The 24,627-nt window shown below is 41.0% G+C and overlaps 2 protein-coding genes across 2 annotated transcripts in view; both read left to right on the top strand.

The window, feature by feature from the left end:
* Positions 1–24,627, top strand: part of LOC134443149 (NACHT, LRR and PYD domains-containing protein 12-like) — a 343,863-nt gene that overhangs the window by 285,611 nt on the left and 33,625 nt on the right. The window contains exon 16 of the mRNA XM_063193056.1: positions 11,116–11,289. Within this exon, the coding sequence (XP_063049126.1) occupies positions 11,116–11,289 (174 nt within the window). The remainder of the gene's footprint in view (positions 1–11,115; positions 11,290–24,627) is intronic.
* The window catches only part of LOC134443130 (protein NLRC5-like), a 200,877-nt gene that overhangs the window by 46,681 nt on the left and 129,569 nt on the right, over positions 1–24,627 (top strand). The gene's annotated exons all lie outside the window — the stretch shown is intronic.

Consider the following 24,627-nt stretch of genomic DNA (forward strand, 5'->3'; position numbering starts at 1 on the left):
CATCCACATCATACCACTGCGGACCCAAATTCAACCTAAATAAGTAAAACAATGGACAATGACGCTGAAATATTCCACAGTCGTTCGTCTCGAGGATGGACATTTCAAAGAATGTCAGACGAGCCGAACCTCAAAGCGTGTATTATACAGCGTTTGATTATTATCATTTTAAACTGCCTCCTTACTAAGGATAGCAAGCAACGTTATCACTTGGGCATACTAGGACTGGCAAAGTGAACACACAGCCGCAAACCAAACCAAAATCCAGGAACCCACAACCCCTAGTTCGTTCTGTTGCCAAAATCACTCGTGATGAATTATTCTTTGAGACATGTAGCCATTGCTATGTCATTCAAAACATTCTCACTAGTTGCAGGTTAAGATTACGCCTGAAATGCATATGTGAAACATAGCTACTGTAAAACCAATGCAACCGAACTATTTTTCAAACAACTCTTCCTTCATCTTGACAAAATCAAATAAAACTTAGACCCAAGTCAACGCCACGGCGGGCAAATGTAATAATCAAATTTCCTTACCTTGACATGCTGTCTTGATTACAGGGCTTCTCGCAATAATATTCTCACGGTTTGACATATCCAACCCAGCTAGCAAACTGCTAACGTTGTTTTGCTTGTTGCCTCCCATTCCACATAGCCAGTCTTTTCGGTTGTACCACTCACTGTGAAATAATCAAATAATATTCTGTCCAATCTCCTGAATCAATTTCCTCAGCTCTGGTGTCTTTATCACGTCTTGTTTCCCTTGGAAATCCAACTTTGAGAATGATCTTAGTTTCGTTATGAAATCCACTTCGATGGTAGCAGTCAACGTGAACAAGCTAGCCAACACTAATGACTGACTGTATTGAACTTCATATAGTGGCGCTATGACGTCACTGACAAAGCTAGACTCAACGGCAGAATGAGGGTGAGGCCAATGTGTTGCTCGCCGCACTACTATTTTTTAATGGGGTTATGCCAAAGCGCTCAGAGTACAGAAATGATAATCACACGTAGAAAATAGTGAAAACAAATATCAGGAAAATGAGGGCACACCATACATATTTCTATTAAGTGTATGAAAACGTTTAATACAATATTACGAATTGCATACACAGAACGAGCAAAATGGCGCATGCGCTGAAGCTTGTTACTGAGGGATTGCGCAATCTGCGGTGAGGCCAACTCGGGAGTTGGCCCAAATTCAGTGTATTCGGAGCAGGAGGTGGGAAAATAGTGCGGTTTTGGCCACAAAAATGATTGAAAATGATTGAAACTGTTTAAATACTGCACAAATGGTAGTTATGGTAAATATGCTCGAAAACAGTAGTTATTATTGTTACTATTATTCACATTTACTGCATCTCATCATTCTCATGAAGTCTAGAAGAGACAGGTGAGGCACAGCCTCCCCTGCCGTATTGGAGTGCACGTGCCTGCTCGCATCACTCATAAAATCTGCAGTGCTGAATCTCTCATTCCACTACTTTCCTTCATCATTGGTTTTGAAGGTTGTGACCATGTCACAGCATGTAAAAGCATGGCAGAACAGCATGTATTAGGCCTTCTATTGTCCAATTGTGTTGTAAAGTTTGTGGATGACAAGGAATTGAGGCTCTGGGTTTGGCCACACATCAGCCTTAAATGTTGCACATCTAGACTTGAGTGGAGAAAATTGCCATTGGTATAATTTGGCAGGGAAAAGTAAGAAAAGGTCACACCATGCATTAACTTTCTTTTATTATTACACAGACGTGGTTCGGCGATCTGCCTTACCATAATTTGGCATGGGAAAAGATGTGGCTATTGGCTTCCTCCTAGGACCATGTAGGCCTATCTCATTCAGAGAGAGTTTTGGTTGTACCAAGTCTGATGCAGACGGCAAAAGATATACAGCTCCCAACTCAGGAAAATCTCAATATCATCAAAGTTGACTTGGTCAAAGATATCAAACGCAATGAATTCTATCGGAGATGTAGGGTCTTGTGTTTCCAGCACAGCATCATGCCAATCATTCCAATGTCCTTACCTACTGTACAACTTGGCCAAAATGGAAGGACTGTAAATGCTGTGTAGTTAACAAGAAAATAACTGTGGGTTCCCCCAACTTGTCAACTTGGATAACAACACCTTTCCCCACCATTCCTCAGTGGAATTTAAAAGCCACCAATGCATCAAAGCACCAATGAGTAGTCAGTACACTCCACTTGACTTGTTAGAGGATGGGAAATGAGGCTGTTCAAACTTTTTTGGAATATATCTGCTGATAAGGCCAAGACTAGTTAGAAAATCCAGCTGACTGGGGATAGGAAACTAATTGAAAGTGTTCTGGGTAATTGGGTCTCCCATTACAGAGAGTAGAGAATGGCTCAGACGGGTGTAAATGCTACATGTCTTATTTGTCCACTGTCCAGCCTTACACAGTTCTTTTCGAGATTTTGTTATAGGTCTACACTTCTAATATTTATGTTGTTTTACTTTAAAAATGCCATCGTGCAAATATAGCAGATCTTTTTGGTCAGACTGTATGATAGGATAGTGATCAAACAGGAGTGGAGAGGGTGGCCATGTTGAAAAATTGTGACCACCTTGGATTTATATTTTTATATTTGCATAATTATCATAATTATAAATAATAATAATAATAATAATAATAATAATAATAATAATAATATACAACTAATAATAAAGTCTTACTTAAAATGATGAGAATTTTGTCTTTTTCAATTTTGTGAAAACCTTTGGCCCATAATTGGCAATTAGGCCTTCTGTATTCTACATTGTGTCTACCAGTCTTGAGTGAAAGAGTCATGCAAAGGCAAAAGACAGTAACTAAGTTGTGATTATGTATTTTGTGTTCATAATTACAATCAGCCATGATCTGCTAATTATAATTCATGTCAGGCAATGAATGTTGAATTAACAATTAACGGTTTACCTGTGGTACGTTTCTCACCATACAATTTCCTTATTTTACAAGACATCAACAAACCATTCACAAAGTAGGCCATGTTTAATAGAATCTACACATCAACTTCACCACTTTTACCTATATGGAATTAACAGTAGCTGCAGTGCATTTCAAGCAGTTCAATCGCCTACCAAATGGTGGCGCTATGCTTGACTGCCATTTCACTCATAGGCCATGTTTAATAGAATCTACAAATCAACTTCACCACTTTATCCTATATGGAATTAACAGTAACTGCAGTGCATTTCAAGCAGTTCAATTACCTACCACATGGTGGCGCTATGCCTGACTGCCATTACACCCATAAAGAAATATTGATAGGCATAATACACACTAATATGTTAAGTTTTGCTCTTGTGGATCACTTCAAATTTATTTGGTGACACTTTTCTTGTTGAAGAGGTCAATTTTAATTACATTCCTACATTACCAAAAATCGCTATTTCAACCTTTGTTTTTCATATGAATGTGCAACTTTTGACGATGGCAACACTTAGAATATTGATTTATGCACTCTGATGGATATATATGAGCAAAAACCAAGTTGCCACCTGATCACTCCGACGAACTTGCAAGATAGGATTTCTGGCCCACCGCCTACTAGGGGAGCCCCCTGCCAGGACTGGTTGTGAACAGTAAGGACGCTGCGGCAGCTGGGACGCTGTAAAGCCTTGGCAGCTAGGAGTTGGCAAGGGTGAAAAGTCCATTTAATGCTTTAAATACTGTCAACAGGATCTTAAAGTGGTAGTTCGCTATTTTAGACATTAAGCCTTGTTTGTGTGACTTCTGGGGTGAAGTAGAGATGTTCTCATCACAATTTTGACATTTGGTGCTGAACGGAGCATTTGGGTATTCAAGACTGCAGCCCCCCCACCTTTACATTGACTCCAATGAAGCACTCAAGCAATCGATCATAAAATGGCATTAAACTTTCGTTTGCAGAGACATGAAACTCACCGAGTGGTCAGAGGTGGGCAGCGATACGTTGGCTCGAAAATCACAGCGAAATACGCTTCCAGAGAAGATATATTCATTATTGTCCGTCTTCATTGATTGTATTGGTTTGACGAGTATTACTCCGCGCGACCGGAAATGGGGGTGCGTTTGTTTACGTTACTATCTATGGTTTGTATGCAAACTGTAGTTTTTGTAGCCAGTCCCGCTCAAAGATAGCCGTTCTACCTCGCTCCTTGATGTCTACATAAACAACACACTATCGCTACCTACTGGCTGGATGTCTACTGCTATTCAACGGCGTCTGGGGAAAAATAGGTCCGCCAAATGCTAAACAACAGTTAGAAGGCATATTTCGACATTTCACTTCTCATAGAGGGCCAAACTAACTGGTCCATGATATAATTAGCTAAATGGCAATTTGACAATTTCCCACCCAACACATCACACTTGTAAAAAGGGGGAGCAGTGTGATGAGTGGGTGCCATGCTCAGGGTTCTTCAGTCACAGTAGATCATGGAGGAGAGCATTGATTATTCGCCTGGTTATAGATAGATAGGTAGGTAGATAGATAGATAGATAGATAGGAATTCGAGACGATTCGTGTAATGAATTGCTGAGAGGGGACCATTCGAACAAAACGTTGGACCATTAGTAGAAGGCTTGGGGCGTTTCGTGCAGTACCTGAGGATTTTTCGTCGAAGACCTAAGGACGTTACGTTCAACCCATGCAGACCTTTCGTTTAACTGGGCAGATGTTTAGTTTAGTCTGCCTATTTTATTAGCCTATTATTTTTATATTTTATCAAACTTGTGTACCACCACAATGCAATGAAAACAAAAATCGAACCGTGTAGAAAGTGCGTGCGTGCGTCTCTATTTTTTTTTTTAATTAATTTTTCATTTTAGTTCAGTTTTTTATCATTAGGCCATTTCATAGCCTATTTTATAAATATACTATATCGTAGCGGACTGCCTCTGCCTCCTCCGGAGTGAGATAGCAGCGTTACCCCCTGTGCACTACATCTGTCTATATATATATCTGAGTTATTTCTAATGTGTTGGTTACTGATTTGTATTCATTTTTGGAAAGGTAAAGGCAGTCTTATTGTTGCCTAGCTGGCACCCATGTCATAACTTAAAACAGTCGGTTGCACCGCCGCTACAATACCGACGAAATGTTTTAAAATGTAGGCTTACAACAGTACAGTAATTTAAAGGTAAGGGATAATGTATTGTCCCACATGACTATAAGAAAATATTGCCTATACGGGACGAATAAGACCCCCGATGCCGAAGGCAGAGAGCTGCTCCGAAGGAAATATATTTCCGTAGTCATGTGGACAATACATTATCCCGCTTATCCCGCCTTTACCAACATTAGAAAGCATAGAATACACAGTTAACCAGTAGTTTATAGTAACAGGTTTATTGCCATTTTATAGCGTGCGCAAAGAAAGATAGAAAAGAAAGATATAAAAAGATATTAAAAGAAAGAAAGGAGTCGCACACTGGAGCTGAATGCAGAATCAAAAGCTGCCATTTACAATTGTCCTAAGACGTCAAACTGGTACTGGATTAACGCATCACTGTTACGTTATTTGTTCTACTGTATGCATCTAGGCCTATATTCGTTATAAAAACAGATATCTTAGAATGAGGTCTTATGAATGGTCCACCATGCTTAATTCCATAAAGCATGCCAAATGAACTTGAAAGAAATGCGAAATGAAAACAGCGTGTCAATGCAAGCTCATAAATACAGTATGAAAAATAGTGATGTGAGCTGTTCCAAATTGAGAACAAGCGCACAAGTCTGCAAACAAGGGTTTTGCAAAAGTGCACTACTAAAAATAAGACAAGATATTCGTTGTGATGATCTGAGTTATTTCTAATGTGTTGGTCACTGATTTGTATTCATTTTTGGAAAGGTAACGGCAGTCTTATTGCTGCCTGACTGGCGCCCATCTCATAACTTAAAACTAAAGTCGGTTGCACCGCTACAATATCGACGATTTTTTTTTTAAAATGTAGGCCTACAACAGCTTTAAAGGTAAGGGATAATGTATTGTCCACACGCAGTGGTAGAACGCAGGTATACGGAGTATACCCACTTCTAAATTTTAGGGGATTCAGTATACCAACTTAAAATTGATTGATCCATTATTTAGAATGGCATAAATATATACAGTATACCCACTTCAAAAAATGCGAGAATATACAGTATACCCACTTTAAAAAAGTAGACTACACCTAGACTACAAATATTTTCCTACGGGGCGAATAACACCCCCAATGCCGAAGGAGGAGTGCTGTTATTCCGCTTCGAAGGAAATATATTTTCCGTAGTCACGTGTGGACAATACATTATCCCGCTTATGCCGCCTTTACCAACATTAGAAAGCATACATAGTAAACCAGTAGTTTATAGTAACATGTTTATTGCCATTTTATAGCGTGCGCAAAGAAAGATAGTTCGTGGAACGCTCATAATTTAAAAAGAAAGAAAGGAGTAGCACACTGGAGCTGAATGCAGAATCAAAAACTGTATTAAACAAAGCCGAAAAAAGTAAATAAAACCGACAGACAGGGGACAAACGTTTCGGTCAGCCCATCATCTTCCTTTTCTTCCTTTTCATGCTGCTCTTGGAATTACGCACCGAGCAATACGCTCAGGATATGACATTGGCGCGGACGCCACCCCACCATTACGCGCATAATTTAAAAAGGTTAACAAGCAACAGAGTTTGGCTACTTTCTAACTTGTTACAGCCACATTGCGCTTCAAACTGTTTGCAGGCTGCCTCGTTCACTGCGCGATATCTACTAAACTCGGGTTCATAACAGGATCATTTCTATCTGATCTGCGACAGTATTCCAGGCTACTTCACCCTTAAGGAAACTATCAAGGAACTCCTCACTTGTTACTCACATACTAGTGTTAATAAAATATGTCACGACAGCGGCCGGCGGACAGTGACAGTTTGCTTTCTTGAAATAACAACATTCGGACAATAGTGTAGACTTGTGCGCTACACGCTGGGGTGGGGCAGGGCTGCTGTAGGTATCCATTGCGCGCGGCCGGTAGCTTTGGGAACTGTGTGTAAGTTGCATTTGGGTAGGATATTGCGCGTGTTATAGTTGATTAAGTAATTGACGAGCCAACGTCCGGCAGCAGTGGCTGAGTGTGTAACTTAACTTAACTTAACTTTTGTAGGCTACTATCGTCCGAGTGCCTCCAGATTGTGATTATTTATTCATTTATTCAAAGAAGATAGCAGTTTACAGACGCTGCTGGTTGCATGGATATTGTGGTGGTTTTCCCTCCTAATTGTATTTTATGAAATTGTAAAAATAAAACTACCATAACCTTTACTCCCGTTGTCTGTCGTTCCTGAATCGTGGTCTAAATTTCACCTCTTACAATAGTGTCCAGTGAATGATCCTGCATCCATGGCTAATTGGATAAAGCATACTAAGTGGATTTATCACATGTGAAACGAGAAGGCAGAAAGTGCAATTAGTTAATAAATGAAACAGTGTACAGGTCAGTGCTGGTAAAAAAAAGAGTTTTAATGACTTGCACAAAGTTGATGCTCGTTTGGTGAACTTCAAAACCTGCGCTGTATTCAATAAAAGCTGGGCATAACGCACATAAAGGACTGAACATGAAAATACCCCTATATGTGGTACATATTCTATGTTGTTGCCTACTTCAGTTGTTGGTACCCAGACTTGCATTTTTGTCGAGTAATGTCCATTTGAACCTCACGTGAAAGTAACGGGGATTGTGCTGCATTTGGTGGATGGAGCTGATATTACGCACATAATTCTACTGAATAAACATCCAACTGCGACCCAAACGGTAACTTGTCGTGGTAGTCTATGTCGAATATGCCTTAATTTGGCTGTTTGCTATTCGCCTCTGGCATCATCCGAGCATGTGTAGTGCGAGACGCCATTATGACCGTTGCGCGTAAATATTTGCAAGAAGATGGGGCCGTCAAACACAGTAGGCTATGGATACTTATTTAACGACTTTAATGAAGATGTCATGTAGACTGTTTGACGGCCCCTTCCATAGGACAGCATCCATCCATCTATCCATCCCTTCCTCATCTTTACGCGCAACGGTAATAATAGCCATTACTTTTCTTGTAGACGTTGCGCGTAATATTTTATTCATTATCGACTTATTTCAAGCAGCATTCCACTGTCCACTCTGCGTGGCCCTGTTGAAAGGGTTGCCTTGTCTATGCGGGAAGGGCAATTTGCATGACAAGACTTCATGCCCATTAGCGAACACTTTGTCCTCAACAACTTCCCATTAAGAAATGTGTATTCTGAATGTGTTTGTCGCCGTTTTCAGCAAGCCTGGCGTCGCCATGAGGACCTGATGTTTTCCACAGAAAACATGCATGGTTGCCACCACTTAAAAAGGTGCTTGGAGAGGAGGCAAAACTGGTACAATTTAGGCTGCATTAAAGCATACACGTTAGCTTTCACGTTGTGCGATGGATGGAGACAAGTTTGGAATCGCTCCCTCTCTCTCCCTCTCTCGCTCACACACACACGCGCGACGTAATTCTCTGCACTCTTTGCAAGACTCTACTGTCACTTGACTCGTCTTATTGGATACCAGCCAAAATTGTAAGCTAGATAGCCAATAGTTTCGATTGTGCTGCTTGGACTGGAGGTATTTAAACTGCTAAAATGTAGGCTGCATTAAAGCATCCGCACGTTTGTGCGATGGGTGGAGACAACTTGGGAATCGCTGTAAGTTAGAGATTTTTTTAAAACATAGGCTGGCAAGATGTAAATGACCTGCACTGCTTGAAAAAGACGATCGACTATGTGCCTCAGGCATCTTAAATACTAAAAAATAGGCGGATGGCGGGTGGATTCGGTTTTGGAAATTGGAGAAAAAACATTAGGGCGGGTGGATAGCAGGTGGATTAGAAATTCTAAGAAGCGGTTGCGGATGAAATAATACATCCACCGTGCACCTCTAGGCCTACTCCACACGTAGGTATATTCCAGACCTACAGAAGACGGTAGCTAGAAGCGTTCATCTAAAAAGTTACCGGAAAGTCAGAAAACTCGCTGCATGACAACCAAATGTGGTCAGTAGACGCACGCTGCCCTGATTCAAAGCGACAAGGCTGTGCTTGGTCCCGCCTCTCTGCCCGCAGCTGGGGCTACTCAAATACTGTTCCAGAAATGTAAGGAGTAGAAAGTAACATAGGCCTACATATATTTGTCAAAACATGTAACGGAGTAAAGTAACGGCGTAAAAGTGAAAAAAAAGCTTCTCAAATATTGTTCCAGAAATGTAAGGAGTAGAAAGTAACCTAGATAATTGTCAAAAAATGTAACGGCATAAACGTAAAAAACTGACAACATACCAGTTAAAATGAGTAGGCCTAAGTACATTTTATTTATGAAGCACATCTGAAAACAGCAAAAAAAACAGTTGATTTACATACTAGATTACTAGATAGGCCTACTAGATACATTACTAGAGAGAGAGAGAGAGAGAACGCGCTCCTATGCAGTGTTAATATAGCGATTTCACTTCTCTCTCGCTCTTAGTGTTTTTGTTTTTGTTTTACTGTAGCCATGGACTTAACACGGGTGCAGGGGTTCGATAATGTTTTACCGACACTGTTATTTTTTCTGCCTCATGCGAGAACTAATATTGTCATTCAGTTTGTGCCATTATTAGGCCTAGGCCTATATGAATCGCGGGTAAATCAGTTTTACCACATATTTAGACTTCGAACAAAAGAAATAGGCCTAGGACACACGGGAATAATAGGATATAAAATAGGCAGCCTGACTGGATCGATGGACGATTTCCAACAATAAAAGACAGGCTATGAAACAAAATAGGCAGCTACCAGCTCATTCAATTAATAAAACTATAGCCCAAGAACATTGCCTCGCCGGGCAGAGAGAGAGAGAGAGAGAGAGAGAGAGAGAGAGAGAGAGAGAGAGAGAGAGAGAGAGAGAGAGAGAGAGAGAGAGAGAGAGAGAGAGAGAGAGCGAGAGAGAGAGAGGTCCAGTGTTAATGTAACGATTTAACTTCTCTCTCTCTCTCTTTACTGTAGCCATGGACTTAACACAGGTGCATGGGTTCTGTAATGTTTTCAACACTGTTATATGCATAGTGCTCTGGCTCATGCGCGAACTTTGTTGTCATTCAGAATCAGAAACATCAAAGTGTCGGCAGACAGCATTCTCTTGTTGCTGGTGCTTCGCATCTAAAAAGTTACCGCCCAAGAACATTGCCTCGCCGGGCAGAGAGAGCGAGAGAGAGCGCGCTCCTATGCAGTGTTAATGTAACGATTTAACTTCTCTCTCTCTCTCTCTTTACTGTAGCCATGGACTTAACACAGGTGCATGGGTTCTTTAATGTTTTCAACACTGTTACATAAGCCTAGTGTTCTGGTTCATGCCGAACTTTGTTGTCAAAAAATGTAAGGGCGTAAACGTAGGCTAAATTGTCAAAAAATGTAACGACGTAATCATAAAAACAACAACAACATACCAGTAAAAACGAGTAAGTACATTTTATTTATAGATTTACATGTTTAAATCAACAAAAAACAAAACTTAACAGCTGATTTAGGCCTATTTAAATAGGCTAGACAAAACCGTTAAAATGAACATATTTAAATAGACAAAATGAGCATTAAAAAAGCTGATTCTAAGAAAACCCGCATTAAAAAAGCTGATTTACATTTCTAATATAGGCAGACTGAAGGGACCTTTAGTTGAAACCTAAGGATCTTTAGTTCAATTTTAAGGACCTTTCGTAGGCTTTTGCGGTAGACGGACCGTCCTCGACTAAAGATCCCCTGCCTTATACTAATGGTCCAACGTTTTGTTCGAATGGTCCCCTCTCAAGAATCCATTCGACGAAAAGACCTGTACCCATAGATAGATAGATAGATAGATAGATAGATAGATAGATAGATAGATAGATAGATAGATAGATAGATAGATAGATAGATAGATAGATACACTATCCACCTATCACAGTTTGATTATTCACCTGTTAATGATGGGTATTGAACCTGTGACCCCAATGACTCTTCTCAGGCTATCCTTGTGTACTCTTGATGCATTGCCATCATTGACATGACCCTTTTCCTACTAATCAGGAGACTGGATCTCTTGTTTCAGGTTGTCTGTTTGTCAGATCTCATCCAAGGGTTGTTCTTTCCTGGCGTCTGCCCTCAAATCAAACCCCTCCTACCTAAAGGAGCTTGATCTTACCTACAATCACCCAGGAAACTCGGGTGTCAGGGAACTCTCAGACAGACTGAATGAGCCTAACTGTAAGCTAGAGACTCTCAGGTAAGTCTGTGTGTGTGTGTGTGTGTGTGTGTGTGTGTGTGTGTGTGTGTGTGTGTGTGTGTGTGTGTGTGTGTGTGTGTGTGTGTGTGTGTGTGTGTGTGTGTGTGTGTGTGTGTGTGTGTGTGTGTGTGTGTGTGTGTGTGAGAGAGAGAGAGAGAGAGAGAACTGGATATTCCCTATTGTCTGTGTGTCACCTCAAAGGAGTAAAAGATTAATGAGACATTTAGGATCGCAGAGCAGGATTTTCATGTGATATGACATAGCAGAGAAGCAAGGGACAAAAATGGTGGCTCACATAAAGGAAACATCAATTCTTAAAAATCAACTATGTTATCTACCACATCTACCACACAAGATGTCACTGGATGAAAAGGCTCGTATTCGGTACTGTAGATGGCAGAAATCTTACCACATGTTCACAAAAGACTGGAGGAAAAGAAAAATCCTTGGTCCAGGGGCATTTTGGTTGATTAATGTGTTAAAAATACAACAACTTTATTATATGGGCAAATGCATTAAAAAGCACCAACGCCTTTGTGTGTGTTTGTGTGTGCATCAGTGACGTGCAGTGAGGGGTATGGTAGGGTAGGCAGTAAATATAGAAAATAAATATTTTTTGTGTATTTTTTAGCGCGGGGTCTGGGGGTCCTCCCCCAGAAAAAAATGTATTTCTTAGATGCAATTTCCTGCATTTTAACCAAATCTGGAGAGTCACTATCAGCTAAAAACCTTTATAAAAGACTAAAAACTTTGAACAAATAGTAGGCCTATGGCTTGGATCGGCAACTAGGCCTATTCACCTAGTATGCTGATAAGGTCTTTAATGTGCAACAAATTAGTAGGCCTATGTTTCTCTAAATACTGTAAATATAAAGTAGGCTATAAGATAAAATGCCATCAGTGCTTAGCAGCTCTAATAACTAAATAAGTAAATAGGCTAAACTATTAGACATTTGGACATTGTCTGTAGACCTTACATCTGAAACAATAAGTGAAAATGCATAATTTCAATTTGTTGAAAAGGCCAGCTAGACTTTTTTGTTTGTTTTTTTGTCAAATTGCCAAATTGGTAGCTCAAGGACCCATAGCCTACTCTGTACTCATTTAAGGACCTGTAGGACTACATTTTACAATAATTTAGAAAGCTACAACATCACAGCATTTTGGGGGGAAAGCTTTAACTTTTGGCTTTAGCAGTTGACTTTGCTCCTCTTCTGTTTATTCTGTTGCAAATGCCAGGGTGTTTCACATGGAGGATGCAGGGTGGCAGTGTAGCCTACTTTGTTTAGAAGATAAAATGTCTAGTTCACCAACTGTGAATCACACCATAGCATGTGAGGGGAAACGAACATTTAGCAATAAACCAACCTAGGTAACAGCTCCTGCTTCGTTGACGCATTTTGTGCTGCTAATCAAACACTCGCAGACAAGAAGGAAAGTTGGCAAGGGGGCGGGTTGCTTGCGAACTCAACAAACATGAGCGGCGGTGCATTCAGACAGTAAATAGCCTAGGCCTACTGGTAGGCCTACATCGAGTAAACCAACGAAAACACTTCTGTGACTCATTCTTGTGCGTGATTGTATTATCAAACACTTCAGCAACGGTTGTGCAAGGTGTTTCAAATCAAGTCAATTTCTGAGTGCGGTGAGCACCCATGCCAGTCACTCGAGCCCAACGTTGATCTCGTACACAGCGCACTTCAAAAGAACACAGCTGCACGTCAACTTGCTTACAGGCTCCACACACCTCACGCACCGTGTATTAAGTCATCATCATAATAAATTAGGAAAATTAAGTCATGTCGTACGCTCAAAAAACAATCTCGCGTCCATAATAACACACACTATTCGTGTCCACAGCACAACCAATCTTCAATGTCAACACCTCCCTTGACCCATCAACAAAAGGCACCACGACAAACTTGAGCATGTTCATGTTAAAATTTGGCTACCCACAGCTTAATAATTAGATGAATCTTACCTTAAAGCAGAATCACGAGTATGTTTTCCATGCAAGTTAGTTCCATTAAAAGCCCGGGGTGGTTGACATGAAGATATTTTGTCCCAGTGTGTTCAAACTACTTGAAGCTGCTACCCATCTGATGTTGAATATTTCCACAATGCAGCGATTGCAAACGGCTCAGCTATTGCCTGTCATCTGAACCATCTTTCTTGCTACTTCTCGGATTTTTTTGTAATAAAGGCAAAACGCCAAAGACTGCCATGTTTTCTGTACGGCTAGAGTTTGAACAAGCCGTAGCTTGCTAGCTGTTGTTGCTATCATACTTTAAGCACGAAGGCTTCCTGAATTGTAACAATTTTTCATGTTGGCAGCTGTGATTGGCTTAAGTATTCCCGCCATCGCGAAAAGCTCTGCTTTTGCTCTCCATTGACAGTCTCTGTGATAGATAATACGCATGCGCCAACTTCTACATTGACAGCGTTGAGGGCAAGATAGGCAGAGTCAAAGCGTGCCTACCCTGGCTCTGCCTGGCATTCGAAAGCTGAGCCTTCACCTACCAGCCAAGGCTGCGCGACGTGTTCCCATAGCAACCTGTCCAAGCCTGAGTGCTTTGCTTCATGCAATAACTTGGGGTTTTGATCGGTCTCCGGTTAATGTAGCCCATTTTTAACAGCTAATTTATAATTTAATGTTTTTGTTATGCATGTGAACTCTCAAGAATAGTTTTTGAAACATGTGTTAGTTTTTTATTTTTAAGAAATTTATCCTAGGGTAGGCAGTGCCTACCCTGCCTACCCTGAGTGCACGTCTCTGGTGTGTTTGTGGACGGATTAATGTTGGTAAATGTGGGTATATAGGGGTTACCAACATTCATATATGCTGAATTGCTGATGCAATCAGGGGGATGAGTGTGGGGGTACGTGAGGATGGATGAATGTAGTCCTGCAGGTGGGAGCGAAAAAAAGGTTAAACGGGTGGGAGGGGCGGAGTACAGGTACATGCAAATGCATTTAAGTAAAATGAATACTTTTGGTTTTGTTTGTCTTGCTTTTGAACTTTTTACTATTATTATTATTGGGGGGTTTTCTGTTTGTTTTAATATTTTTTATTATTATGATTATGTCTTACTTGAAGTATACACAGGGGAGGACGGTGAAATGCACACAAGGGGAAGAAAATAAGGAAAAAACTGATGGAAAATGTGCTTACAAATGAATACCATGAACTCACTGAATTCAGAATGAACACAAAGTATGAAAAAAAAACACCAACACGTATCGTCGCTGCGGCCTTTATCAGGGTGTGTAAGAGAAGGTTTTTTTATATAATATAACACTCATATAATTAGATGGCTGCTTGCTTCTCTTACACACCCTGATGAAGGCCACAGTGCCGATATTCGTTGGTGCTTTTTAATGCATTTGCCCATATATTGTTGTTTTTTACTACATTACAGTTTTTCTCGATTGGTTTGGCTAATTTCTTGAAACCGAGATGACATTTCTATAAATTTTGGGTCATTTGGCTAAACATTCTTACACAACAGATCAGATAACTATCAAAATGTCATATACCTCCCAAAACAGCTCATTCTTGAATCAGCAATAGACCTTCTCCCACATAAATAAATGGTCAGTACCATCAAAATGGCATAGATCCTTCTCAATTGCTTTGGCTCATTTGCATTCATTTAGTCCTTCTGTCAAAATAAACTGGATGGTTCAGCATAACTACATGGATCCTCATGACTTGCTCATATCACTCCAAAAACAGTTTACCCGTGTGTCAAAACTAAATTCCTTCCCCACATATATCATCAGTACCCCCAAAATACATTGTCCCTTTGCCATTGTAGTCCTGGACCAGCCATGTAGACCCGTTCGCAATTTTGAGTTGGGGGCGTTTCTCACTGGAATTGAGTTAGTGGGTTCCTAGACATTAAAAATCACGGAGGTGCTCGTCCACCATAGTGCCAGATTTTTCACAATATGGCCGCCAAATATGGCCGCCATCGCCTATGACAAATATCTGTCTTTTTTACTTTTAAACTGTTCATACACATGCCATACATCAATTCTGACCAATTTTTGGAGAGGAATTCAATTCTGACAATTACATGAGGAGGATGTGTGATTTTGACCTTAAAAGGTCAAGGTCAAGGTCAAATTTGCAATTCTGATGAACGTTCGTAGACTTCCGTTGTAAAAATGAGAGACAAATGATCAATTATGGCATGAGGAGTTATTTGCTGATGTTACTATGATTATTTATGTCAGGATTGTCCTTAAAAGGTCAAGGTCAATGTCAAGGTCAAGGTATTTTTCCTATTCTGAAGAACTCAGCCATGTGCTTGCCCATTAGGTCATTGTTAAGAATAAGGAATTGCCACTATAAATGTAAATCTAACATTTCTAACATTTAATATTTCTTAACACTTTAGGGACCATCATATCATGAACATTTAACCACTTAATCCTCAGTAGAATTCTATAGAATTTTAGCATGTTTGCACTGCGCCGACTCCAGGAGTTACTATTCCTCCTCACTTTGTCCTAAACTAACATGCTTGGTCTTTTTAGAAAGCTGAGACTCTGTGCAATGTCACTAAATAGTCAGAATAGCTATCTTATTTACTGTCAAAATAACACATAGACGTAAACTTTTTTTTTTCTTCCACGCACAAAAAAACATATGTAAACAAATGTGAATGTAATCCACTGTTACAGTTATTATCCCTTGGAAACACAACTGAACACTTGCACCAGGTCTTAGGAAGCAATGTGTAAAATTTGGCTTTGTCAGCATGAAGGACACTCTTTCTGCAATGTTTTATGTAGAGAGATGTCCAGGCGTTTTGCTCAGTTCCATTTAGAATCTTCAAGAATAACGCCCACACACGCACGTAGTTTTGTTTACATTTAGACCGGAAATGCTGAAAATGCTAAAGTTGCAAGTTGACACGACCGTAATGAAATGTCTGGTCGCTGGTCTGTAAATTGATTTCAATTCTGACAACCATCGAGTGTTCATGACAAATAAATGCACACACAAAAGTGTGGTATATGACATATATCTTTATTAGGATGGCTCCGCATCAAAAAGTTTGCTCGTATGCAAGCGTTTGACAAGCTAACCGGATGTCGGATTGAAAAGTGAATGGGCAACAATAAGAGTTGCTGGATTGAAATAGCATAGCATCGACATGTTGAAATGCTTTTGGAAATTGCCGACATATGTGCTGAATCTTTTCCATGTTCACCACAGTCGAGTGTTCCTTATTCCTGAAAGAGGCGCAGCCAGACCAAATTATAGTGTAGCATTCATTGGGTGGCTCATAAATCAAGACGTATTGGTCGTATTTACATACTGGTTAGCATTATGCAACCGGAAATATCTTAGGGACTCATTGCCGGTCGTGAATCTGCCGACAATAAGCAATCAAAACAACAATACGGGATTTGCTACAGATAAACTCCGCAACGCGCTGGCTTTGCCCACGGCGTTTGCTTTGTATGAGGCGTTGTATATACTTGTAAAATGTTTTTTGAATAAAATAGTGTTTATATTTTATTTCTTTGGACTCTTGTGAACATTTTGAGACCCAACAAACAGCGTGAACTCATTGATAAGGGTACACACAATGGCGATGTTGATGAAGCTCAACAAGGGAAAAGGGATATGCCGGAGGTATTTTGACCAGCATCAGACAGGATAATTTAGATAATATAGAAAATACTATATATTGATTCTGTGGATGATTTATTTGTGCAGTTTCGTGAAAAATCAAGCTTTTAAATGAGGTGTAAATATGACAGTTATTTAATTCGAAAACAATATGGTTTTATTTAGCATGATTAAGAGGGAGATGAGTGTGATAGAATCTCAACCCGCCCGCGGGTTTTGACAGTTAACTGGTTAATAAATAAATGTCATGATAAAGGCCTAGGCTTAAATTACGCCCAAAACACAATAAATTAACTAAGGTGGAACATTGTAACATTAATTAAGGTGGAAGATAACACATAATGTACACACAGTATTTTCTGTTTTTGTACTGAATTTGTGTATGCATGCAATTTAGTGGGATGTGTTTTTACAATGGCTCCTCATTTTTCCTTGGCAAAATATAGTCCGTGAAACTCCAGCAGCATTTTCGATTTTCACACTGTCCTGCACATTTACATAATTTAAGTACACTTTATGATTACGGTTTCAGGCATTTTAATGGCAGGAGTATGCAAGATGTGTGCTCCTGCCTCCCATGTTGCTTAAGCTGGGCTTACACTGTGCGACTTTTGCCACGATTTTGCCACCATTTGACACTTGCACAACTTTTTGTGAGTCGGGCCGATTGCTTGCTCAATCGCAGGTCTATCGTGAGTCTCGCATCTTGTAGTGTACATGGGGTAACGACAAGCGATTTCGCCTCACGATCATGCAATCGCAGGCTCGCAAGAAAATCAAAACGGTTTGATATCCTGGTAGTGGCTCGTGTGTAAATCGCACAATTAAAGCAGTGCTACGCCCCGATTTGACACTCCACATGCACAAATTAATAGGGCCGTGCGATTAGCTGTTAAGCGCGACCTCATCTCCACCTCAGTTGGCATGTTCCCTCCTCTGCAGACCGGGGAAACATGCCTGTCGCATCGCACAGTGGAAGCATTTGGCTCGCATCCGACTGTCGGCTCGTATAGTGTGAGGACTTAAGCTCCTGATCACACTGCACGATGGAATTTCACTATTTAAAAGTTCACATCTCACGACTCAATACCCACAAGTGAAAATATCGCACAGTGTATGACCGGCTTTAGGCTCATGCCTTATTTTGGGGTCCTTGGTTCTTGCAAGTATGTTGCAGACTCTATGAACTAGAAATGCCCCTCTCTGAATGTGCCCTCTTATAGCACTACTGATGGGAGGAAGAGCATTGATTCCATCACCACTGCTGTACATTTATACTCTGTGATCATCAAATATTACAGCTGTTGTGGTTGATCTGGCCCCAGCCCAGACACGCACCAAGTACTTCCCAGCCAATGTTGCATCTTGCTCGGTCAATATTTTGACCTCTCCAAAGATAGCAAGTACTGGACTGGATCAGAAACCATGGCTGCATGTTTAGTCCCAACCTCATGCAACCCCCCTACTCATGCAATCATCTCCTTACAGGATATGTTCTTTGATCACAGTTTTTGGTAACACTTTATTTTAGTGTTATATCTATTAGCACTAATACATACAATATTAATGCCTGTGTAAGTAACTTGTAAGGCATGTACTAAGCAAAATAAGACAGTTGTTAAGCATGTATTCACAAATGTCTTGTTCATGCCCAATTAGGGATTTACTACTAATATAACCTTAGTAAGGACCAGTAAGCCTATATTTCTATTTATTAGTAAGTAGTAAGTGGCAGAATACAATGTGTATAAGCTCCCGACACACTGTGTGAACAAACCCTGAACAGTGTGAAAACAGATGTGGAATAAGGGTCCCTATTCTAAAGTGATGCATTGGTCAGCCCAGATGGCTCACGGCCCGTACCCACACAGAGTAATTCCGCTCCGCTCTCATTGACTTTGAATGGGGGCGATATCGCGCTTGACAGCGCGGAGGTGAAGCGATATCGCAGCGGGACGCGGTTTGATATAGACGAGATCTCTATATCATGCAAATTTGATGGTCCAATAACCAATCAGATGGGCGTATGGGTAGCAAGGGAGGGAGTTACAAAAGAAATTGAAAAACATGGCGGCGATTTCTGTGATTTCCAACATCACGTTTTTGCTTAATATAAAGACCCTAAATGCTTATAAATGTCACGACTACCACGGATTGATGTAAAAATGCACCACGAACTTATGTAACACAAATAGGTTACCCCACATTGCCATTTGATCACTCGATGTTTTGAGCTAACCGGGTAAGCTAACGTTAGCATTTTACCAGAACCAGGCAGCTACAAGCTTATATTAGACTACTTCTGTACTTCTATAATGATATAACGGGGCTTAAATGTTATCTAGGACCAAAACACAATCAAATGTAAGCCATGTACACACTGTGTTGTGATATTGGGTGAGTAATGTGTGCAAACAACCTTTCGCCGTTTGTTATCTCGCTCGGTCTACCCGGTGTCAGCTGCGAGACACATGCCGCGCCGCGAGGCTCGAAAGTCAGGTGAGAAGCGAAGTTAACCACGGGGAGAATCTAATGGGAGTATCCGTGACCACACCCCCAGCGCGATATTGCGCGTCGCGGATCCCGCCTGGCAGTTTTCCCAGTGGGTACTAGGCGTCAGGGCCTCTGCACTACCAAAGTCCCCCTCGTTACCTAGGGCCCCCACACTACCTAGGCCCACACTACCGAACCCCCTGGATCTACAAGGTGTAAGGATATGTTAAATAATTAATATTTACTTATCTGAGTCCACTTTTCTCGTTATCAAGACAATGTAAAGACAGTAACAGGAGCCTATATATAGCAAGGATTGAACGTACACTTGTCAATGGCGGTGGGTTGGTGAGATGTAATTGTTTTCATGTACCACTGAGTTTTAATTGTAAAAACACCCAAAATAAATGCAGAACATTAGAATAATAGTTTTGAAGCGAAGTTTAACTATTCTTTTGTAATAATTAAGTTAATGTTTGAGAACATTAGCTTCAAGAAGTGCAGTGCATGATGGGTACGCAATCTAGACCAACAGACAACCTACCCAGCTCTGAGCCTACGTCCTTAGCTCCTCCCCTCACTCGTGAAATTTAGATGCTATCCAAACAATTTGCCATGTACGTAACAACAGAAATATTATCATTGCTGCATTGGCCATGCACTGCATTTCTGACTAAGGGCGTACCCATCATGCACTGCACTTCTTGGAGCTAAGTTTTTCAAACATTAACTCATTTATCACAAAGGAATAGCTTAGTTTCACTTCCAAACTATTACTCATCGTTATATTCTGCATTTATTGTAGGGTTTTTACAATTAAAACTAATTGGTGTATGAAAAAATGACATCTCACCACCCACCGTCATTGAGAAGTTTACTCCAATCCTTGCTATATATTGCTTCCAATTACAGGTCTGACTATCGAGTTGAATATGTGAGGTCGACATATGTAATGAGACTAATGTAGAATTAGAAATGTTCTTACACTTTGCTTCCCGGGGTTGGGGGGGTGTAGAGTGGGGGCCCTAGGTAGTGCGGGAGCCCTAAGCCATCTGGGCTGAGCAATGCATCACTTTAGAATAGGGACCCTTATTCCACATCTGTTTTCACACTGTTCAGGGTTTGTTCACACAGTGTACCAGGAGCTTATACACATTGTATTCTGGCCCTTACTGCTTACTCATAAATAGAAATCTAGGTCTACAAGGTCCTTACTAAGGTTATATTGGTAATAAATCCCTTATTGTGCATGAACAAGACATTTGTGAACAAATGCTTAACAACTGTCTTATTTTGCTTAGTACATGCCTTACAAGTTACTTATACAGGCATTGATATTGTATGTATTAGTGCTAATAGATGTATCCCTAAAATAAACTGTTACCCAGTTTTTTTCAGTGATGCTCCAAGATGAGAGACTAACGGTAGGGACACATACACGCGAATTTGCGAACTTTGCCATTCATTCCTATGAGAGAGGCGAAGGCAAGCGATGGCAAGCGACAGCAAGCGAACAGGGGCGAAGCGAAATTATTAAAGAAAGTTTAATGTTATGCAAATGAGGAGCGAATTCGCCTGCCACGGCCCAATCAAATCAACAACATAACTGTTCCATTCCATTTGATTCGCCGTGACTACCCGATGACGGTTGAATTTCGGCTCTCTTCGCTTCGCCTTGCTTCGCCTCCTATGTGTCCTTACCGTAATTGATGGAGGGGAAGCATTCGCCGCATCTAGCCAGTGCCATACTGCTGGCAAATCTCCTGCATACCAAGTTCCTGGAAATATGGGCTGTAGTGGAGAAGCAATGCAAATGTGTCTGTATCATTTGAGTCTATAACAACTTTTCTGCACTGCTTCACACGAACAGCCAACTCAACATGCACCAGCAACCTGGCCTAAGCCTCATCAACGCAGTTCAAGAGCTCTGGAATCTCTTCACCATCAGCTGACTTTGCTGGTAGCACCTCATCATCAACAACAACAGGGCTGACAATGACAGTAGTATTGCCTCTGGTTTGATAATAAATCATGTCTGGAACTAACAATTGGAGATTTCACTTGTTCTCCACAGAGGCCCGGAACTTATCAAGTTGGTGAGGAATGGGTGTTAGTCCGTTCACGCCAATGATGTCAACGGCTGTTGTTGAGTTGGTACACCGCATGCGTTCACCTTCCTTCAATGACATCTCAATGTAGGAGTCACAAGATGGATGAGCTCTGGATGTCAGCAGAGGGATACTGCTGAGTTAATGATGGCATTGATGACAGCACCTAAATTCTGCCAGAGGCATATGACGGATCTTTGACATGAAGTCTACGCGAACATGAGGGCAATAAGTAGACTCAGAGCTTAATTGGGTGAGATTACATCTCAATGTAGGAGTCACAAGATGGATGAGCTCTGGATGTCAGCAGAGGGATACTGCTGAGTTGATGATGGCATTGATGACAGCACCTAAATTCTGCCAGAGGCATATGACGGATCTTTGACATGAAGTCTACCCGAACATGAGGGCAATAAGTAGACTCAGAGCTTCATTGGGTGAGATTAAGGTGAGGCTCAATTTCACTGACAAGCTTTGACTTGTTAACAACCAACAGAAGGTCACCATCTAACAGGGGTGATGCTGAAAGGACATCATGAGTACTCATGCCCCGTTCCTCAGCAATGTCCATCCTCCTATGTGCCTCACTTATGTCTTTAGATGAGACCAACTTCTGCTCCTTTACGATGATTGCTGGTGTCTTCTATGGTTGATCTTTGTACTGCAGACTCCTTTTTGAAACAGTTCCACTTATGTTATGTTCTTGAGAACTAACCTATCCTGCCAGTATAAGCTGAAAACAAGCTTTGGAGACGGTTGCGCAGGCGAGGTGCGACACTTCTGTTAACAACCTGGTTGCTGAGCAGATTGTGCAGGGCGCATTAACGGTCAATGAGTATGGATTCTGCGGATCCACCACAAAGTCTAGCAACAATTACACATTTCGGTTGAATGTAAGGCACGGAGTGGTGCTCAGTGCATGTTGGAGGTGGCATTCTGTCCGCTTCAAAGTGGTGTTGTTGGTGAGAAAGTTGAGGACATCAGTGATCATTCTAATCTGATGGAAAGAACTCAAACTTTGCTGCAACATTAACATTGCGTGTGGCTCCTACTACAAACTGTCCTCCATGACCCTTGCATACTCTCTGAATGCTGCTCAACCTTTATGTCACCTCGCACAGCAGTAAGAGGCTACTGCAGTTACGTTCTGCAAAGATTGGCATAGGACGTTATGGTAGCCACATATTGATTTATTTTCCTTCTCTTTCAGAGACAACAGCATTTTTAATGATGGCAGCCAAATCCAGCCAAACTTCAAAGAATTGGCAGAGCTCTGACTTGTCTTGATTCAAGCTCTCCACTTGCTCAATCAAGGCCTCAAACTCAAATTCTGGGCAACGTTAATTTGAAGCCAGTGAAGTGTGCAATGCCTGTACCTGTGCAAGCACTGGATAGTCTGCCTTGTCCTTGTGAGTCCAGAATACCTCCCACTGGAGAGACATGCATCAATGCATTATCTAGGCCAGAACCTCAGAAAGGCAATTTTCCCTAATATCTGAGAATAACATGCGTCCAATGGAAAGGGCCAATACAGTGGAAGAGATCCTTGAAGTGCTCCGTCTCATGCAGGTTTCATCACACCAAATTGCCATTGATGCCTGGATCATCTGCCTGCGAACACTGGAAGTTGGATAGGCAGTGTCTGACAGTGGCACACTCAGTAATGGGTCTTGGTATTATAGGAAGTAAGCCAGCACGCATCATTGTCACACAGCAGATGAGACAAGTGTGTGTACAGCAGCCTGCATCAAAAGGTCTCCTCCTGACACACCAGAGCGAATCAGGCTGATCAAGAATTCATGCTTTCCTGATAAACCTTTTGCAGTGGCAACATGCAGTAATGTTGCTTGTGCTAGGTATGGTTTTCTGTCGGTTTTTCGAGCATTCCACAACATAGCTAGCAAGAAGACTGATCAGATCTGATTGTCTGGTATCTTGAACATGAACCAATCCTGTGAAAAGTTGCGAGAAGCTTCTTGATGTGAAGGCTTTTGCTGTGTGGGAAGCATCATATGCAATGGTTCGCCTTATTCCGCGTTGAATGTTATGCACAAGCATTTGAAAGAGGCAGTGAAGTTGTGTACTCTTGTGATCTCTGACACACTTCTCCTCTTCTAGTGGGGGCTCCTCTCTGTGTTGACTGTTGCAGTGCATGTGCTGTCCTGTCCTCTGACTGTGTGGAAATGTTAGGTTTACATTTATAGTGGCTGTTCCTTATTCTTAATAATGACCTAATAGGCAAGCACATGGCTTGCACATGGCGAGTTCTTCAGAATAGGGAAAAGACCTGTAGCATGGACCTTGACCTTGACCTTTTAAGGACTATACTGACACTATACTGACACAAAATAATCATGCCAATATCAGCAAATAACTCCTCATACCATAATTGAGAATTTGTTTCTCATTTTTACAATGAAAGTCTATTGACATTCTTCAGAATAGCAAATTTGACCTTGGCGATGACCTTTTAGGGTCACAATCACACATTGTCAGAAATTATTTTCTCTCCAAAAATTGGTCAGAATTGATGTATGGCATGTGTATAAACAGTTTAAATTAAAAAACACAGGTTTTTGTCATAGGCGATGGCGGCCATATTGTGAAAAATCTGGTACTATGGGGGACGAGCACCTCCGTGATTTTTAATGTCTAGGAAACCACTAACTCAATTCCAGTGAGAAACGCCCCCAACTCAAAATTGCGAACGGGTCTACATGGCTGGTCCAGGACTATTGTGTAAGCACTGCAAATCAAAATGGTTAGCTGTTTTGTCTACGTTCAGCTAACAGATTTCGACTAAAAATGAAAAAGTGAGTGAAACCAATGAGGTTTGACAACACAGAGAATTTACCAAGGACATTTTACAGTAACTTTCTATCCTGTAAATTCACATACAGAAAGTAATGCCCATATATTACAGGTTTCTCATGGGTTTGGCTCATTTCTCAAAACAGAGATAACATTCTCAAAATAACATGGACAAATCCCAAAACAACTAGCAATTGTTCAAAACTGGAAAATGGAAAAAAAGGAAAAATGTCAAGAAATTAGCCAAATAACAGAGTAAATTGTAGTATACATGGTTGT

The sequence above is a fragment of the Engraulis encrasicolus genome, unplaced genomic scaffold (genome assembly GCF_034702125.1).
Source record: "Engraulis encrasicolus isolate BLACKSEA-1 unplaced genomic scaffold, IST_EnEncr_1.0 scaffold_28_np1212, whole genome shotgun sequence".
In the NCBI taxonomy this organism is placed as follows: domain Eukaryota; kingdom Metazoa; phylum Chordata; class Actinopteri; order Clupeiformes; family Engraulidae; genus Engraulis; species Engraulis encrasicolus.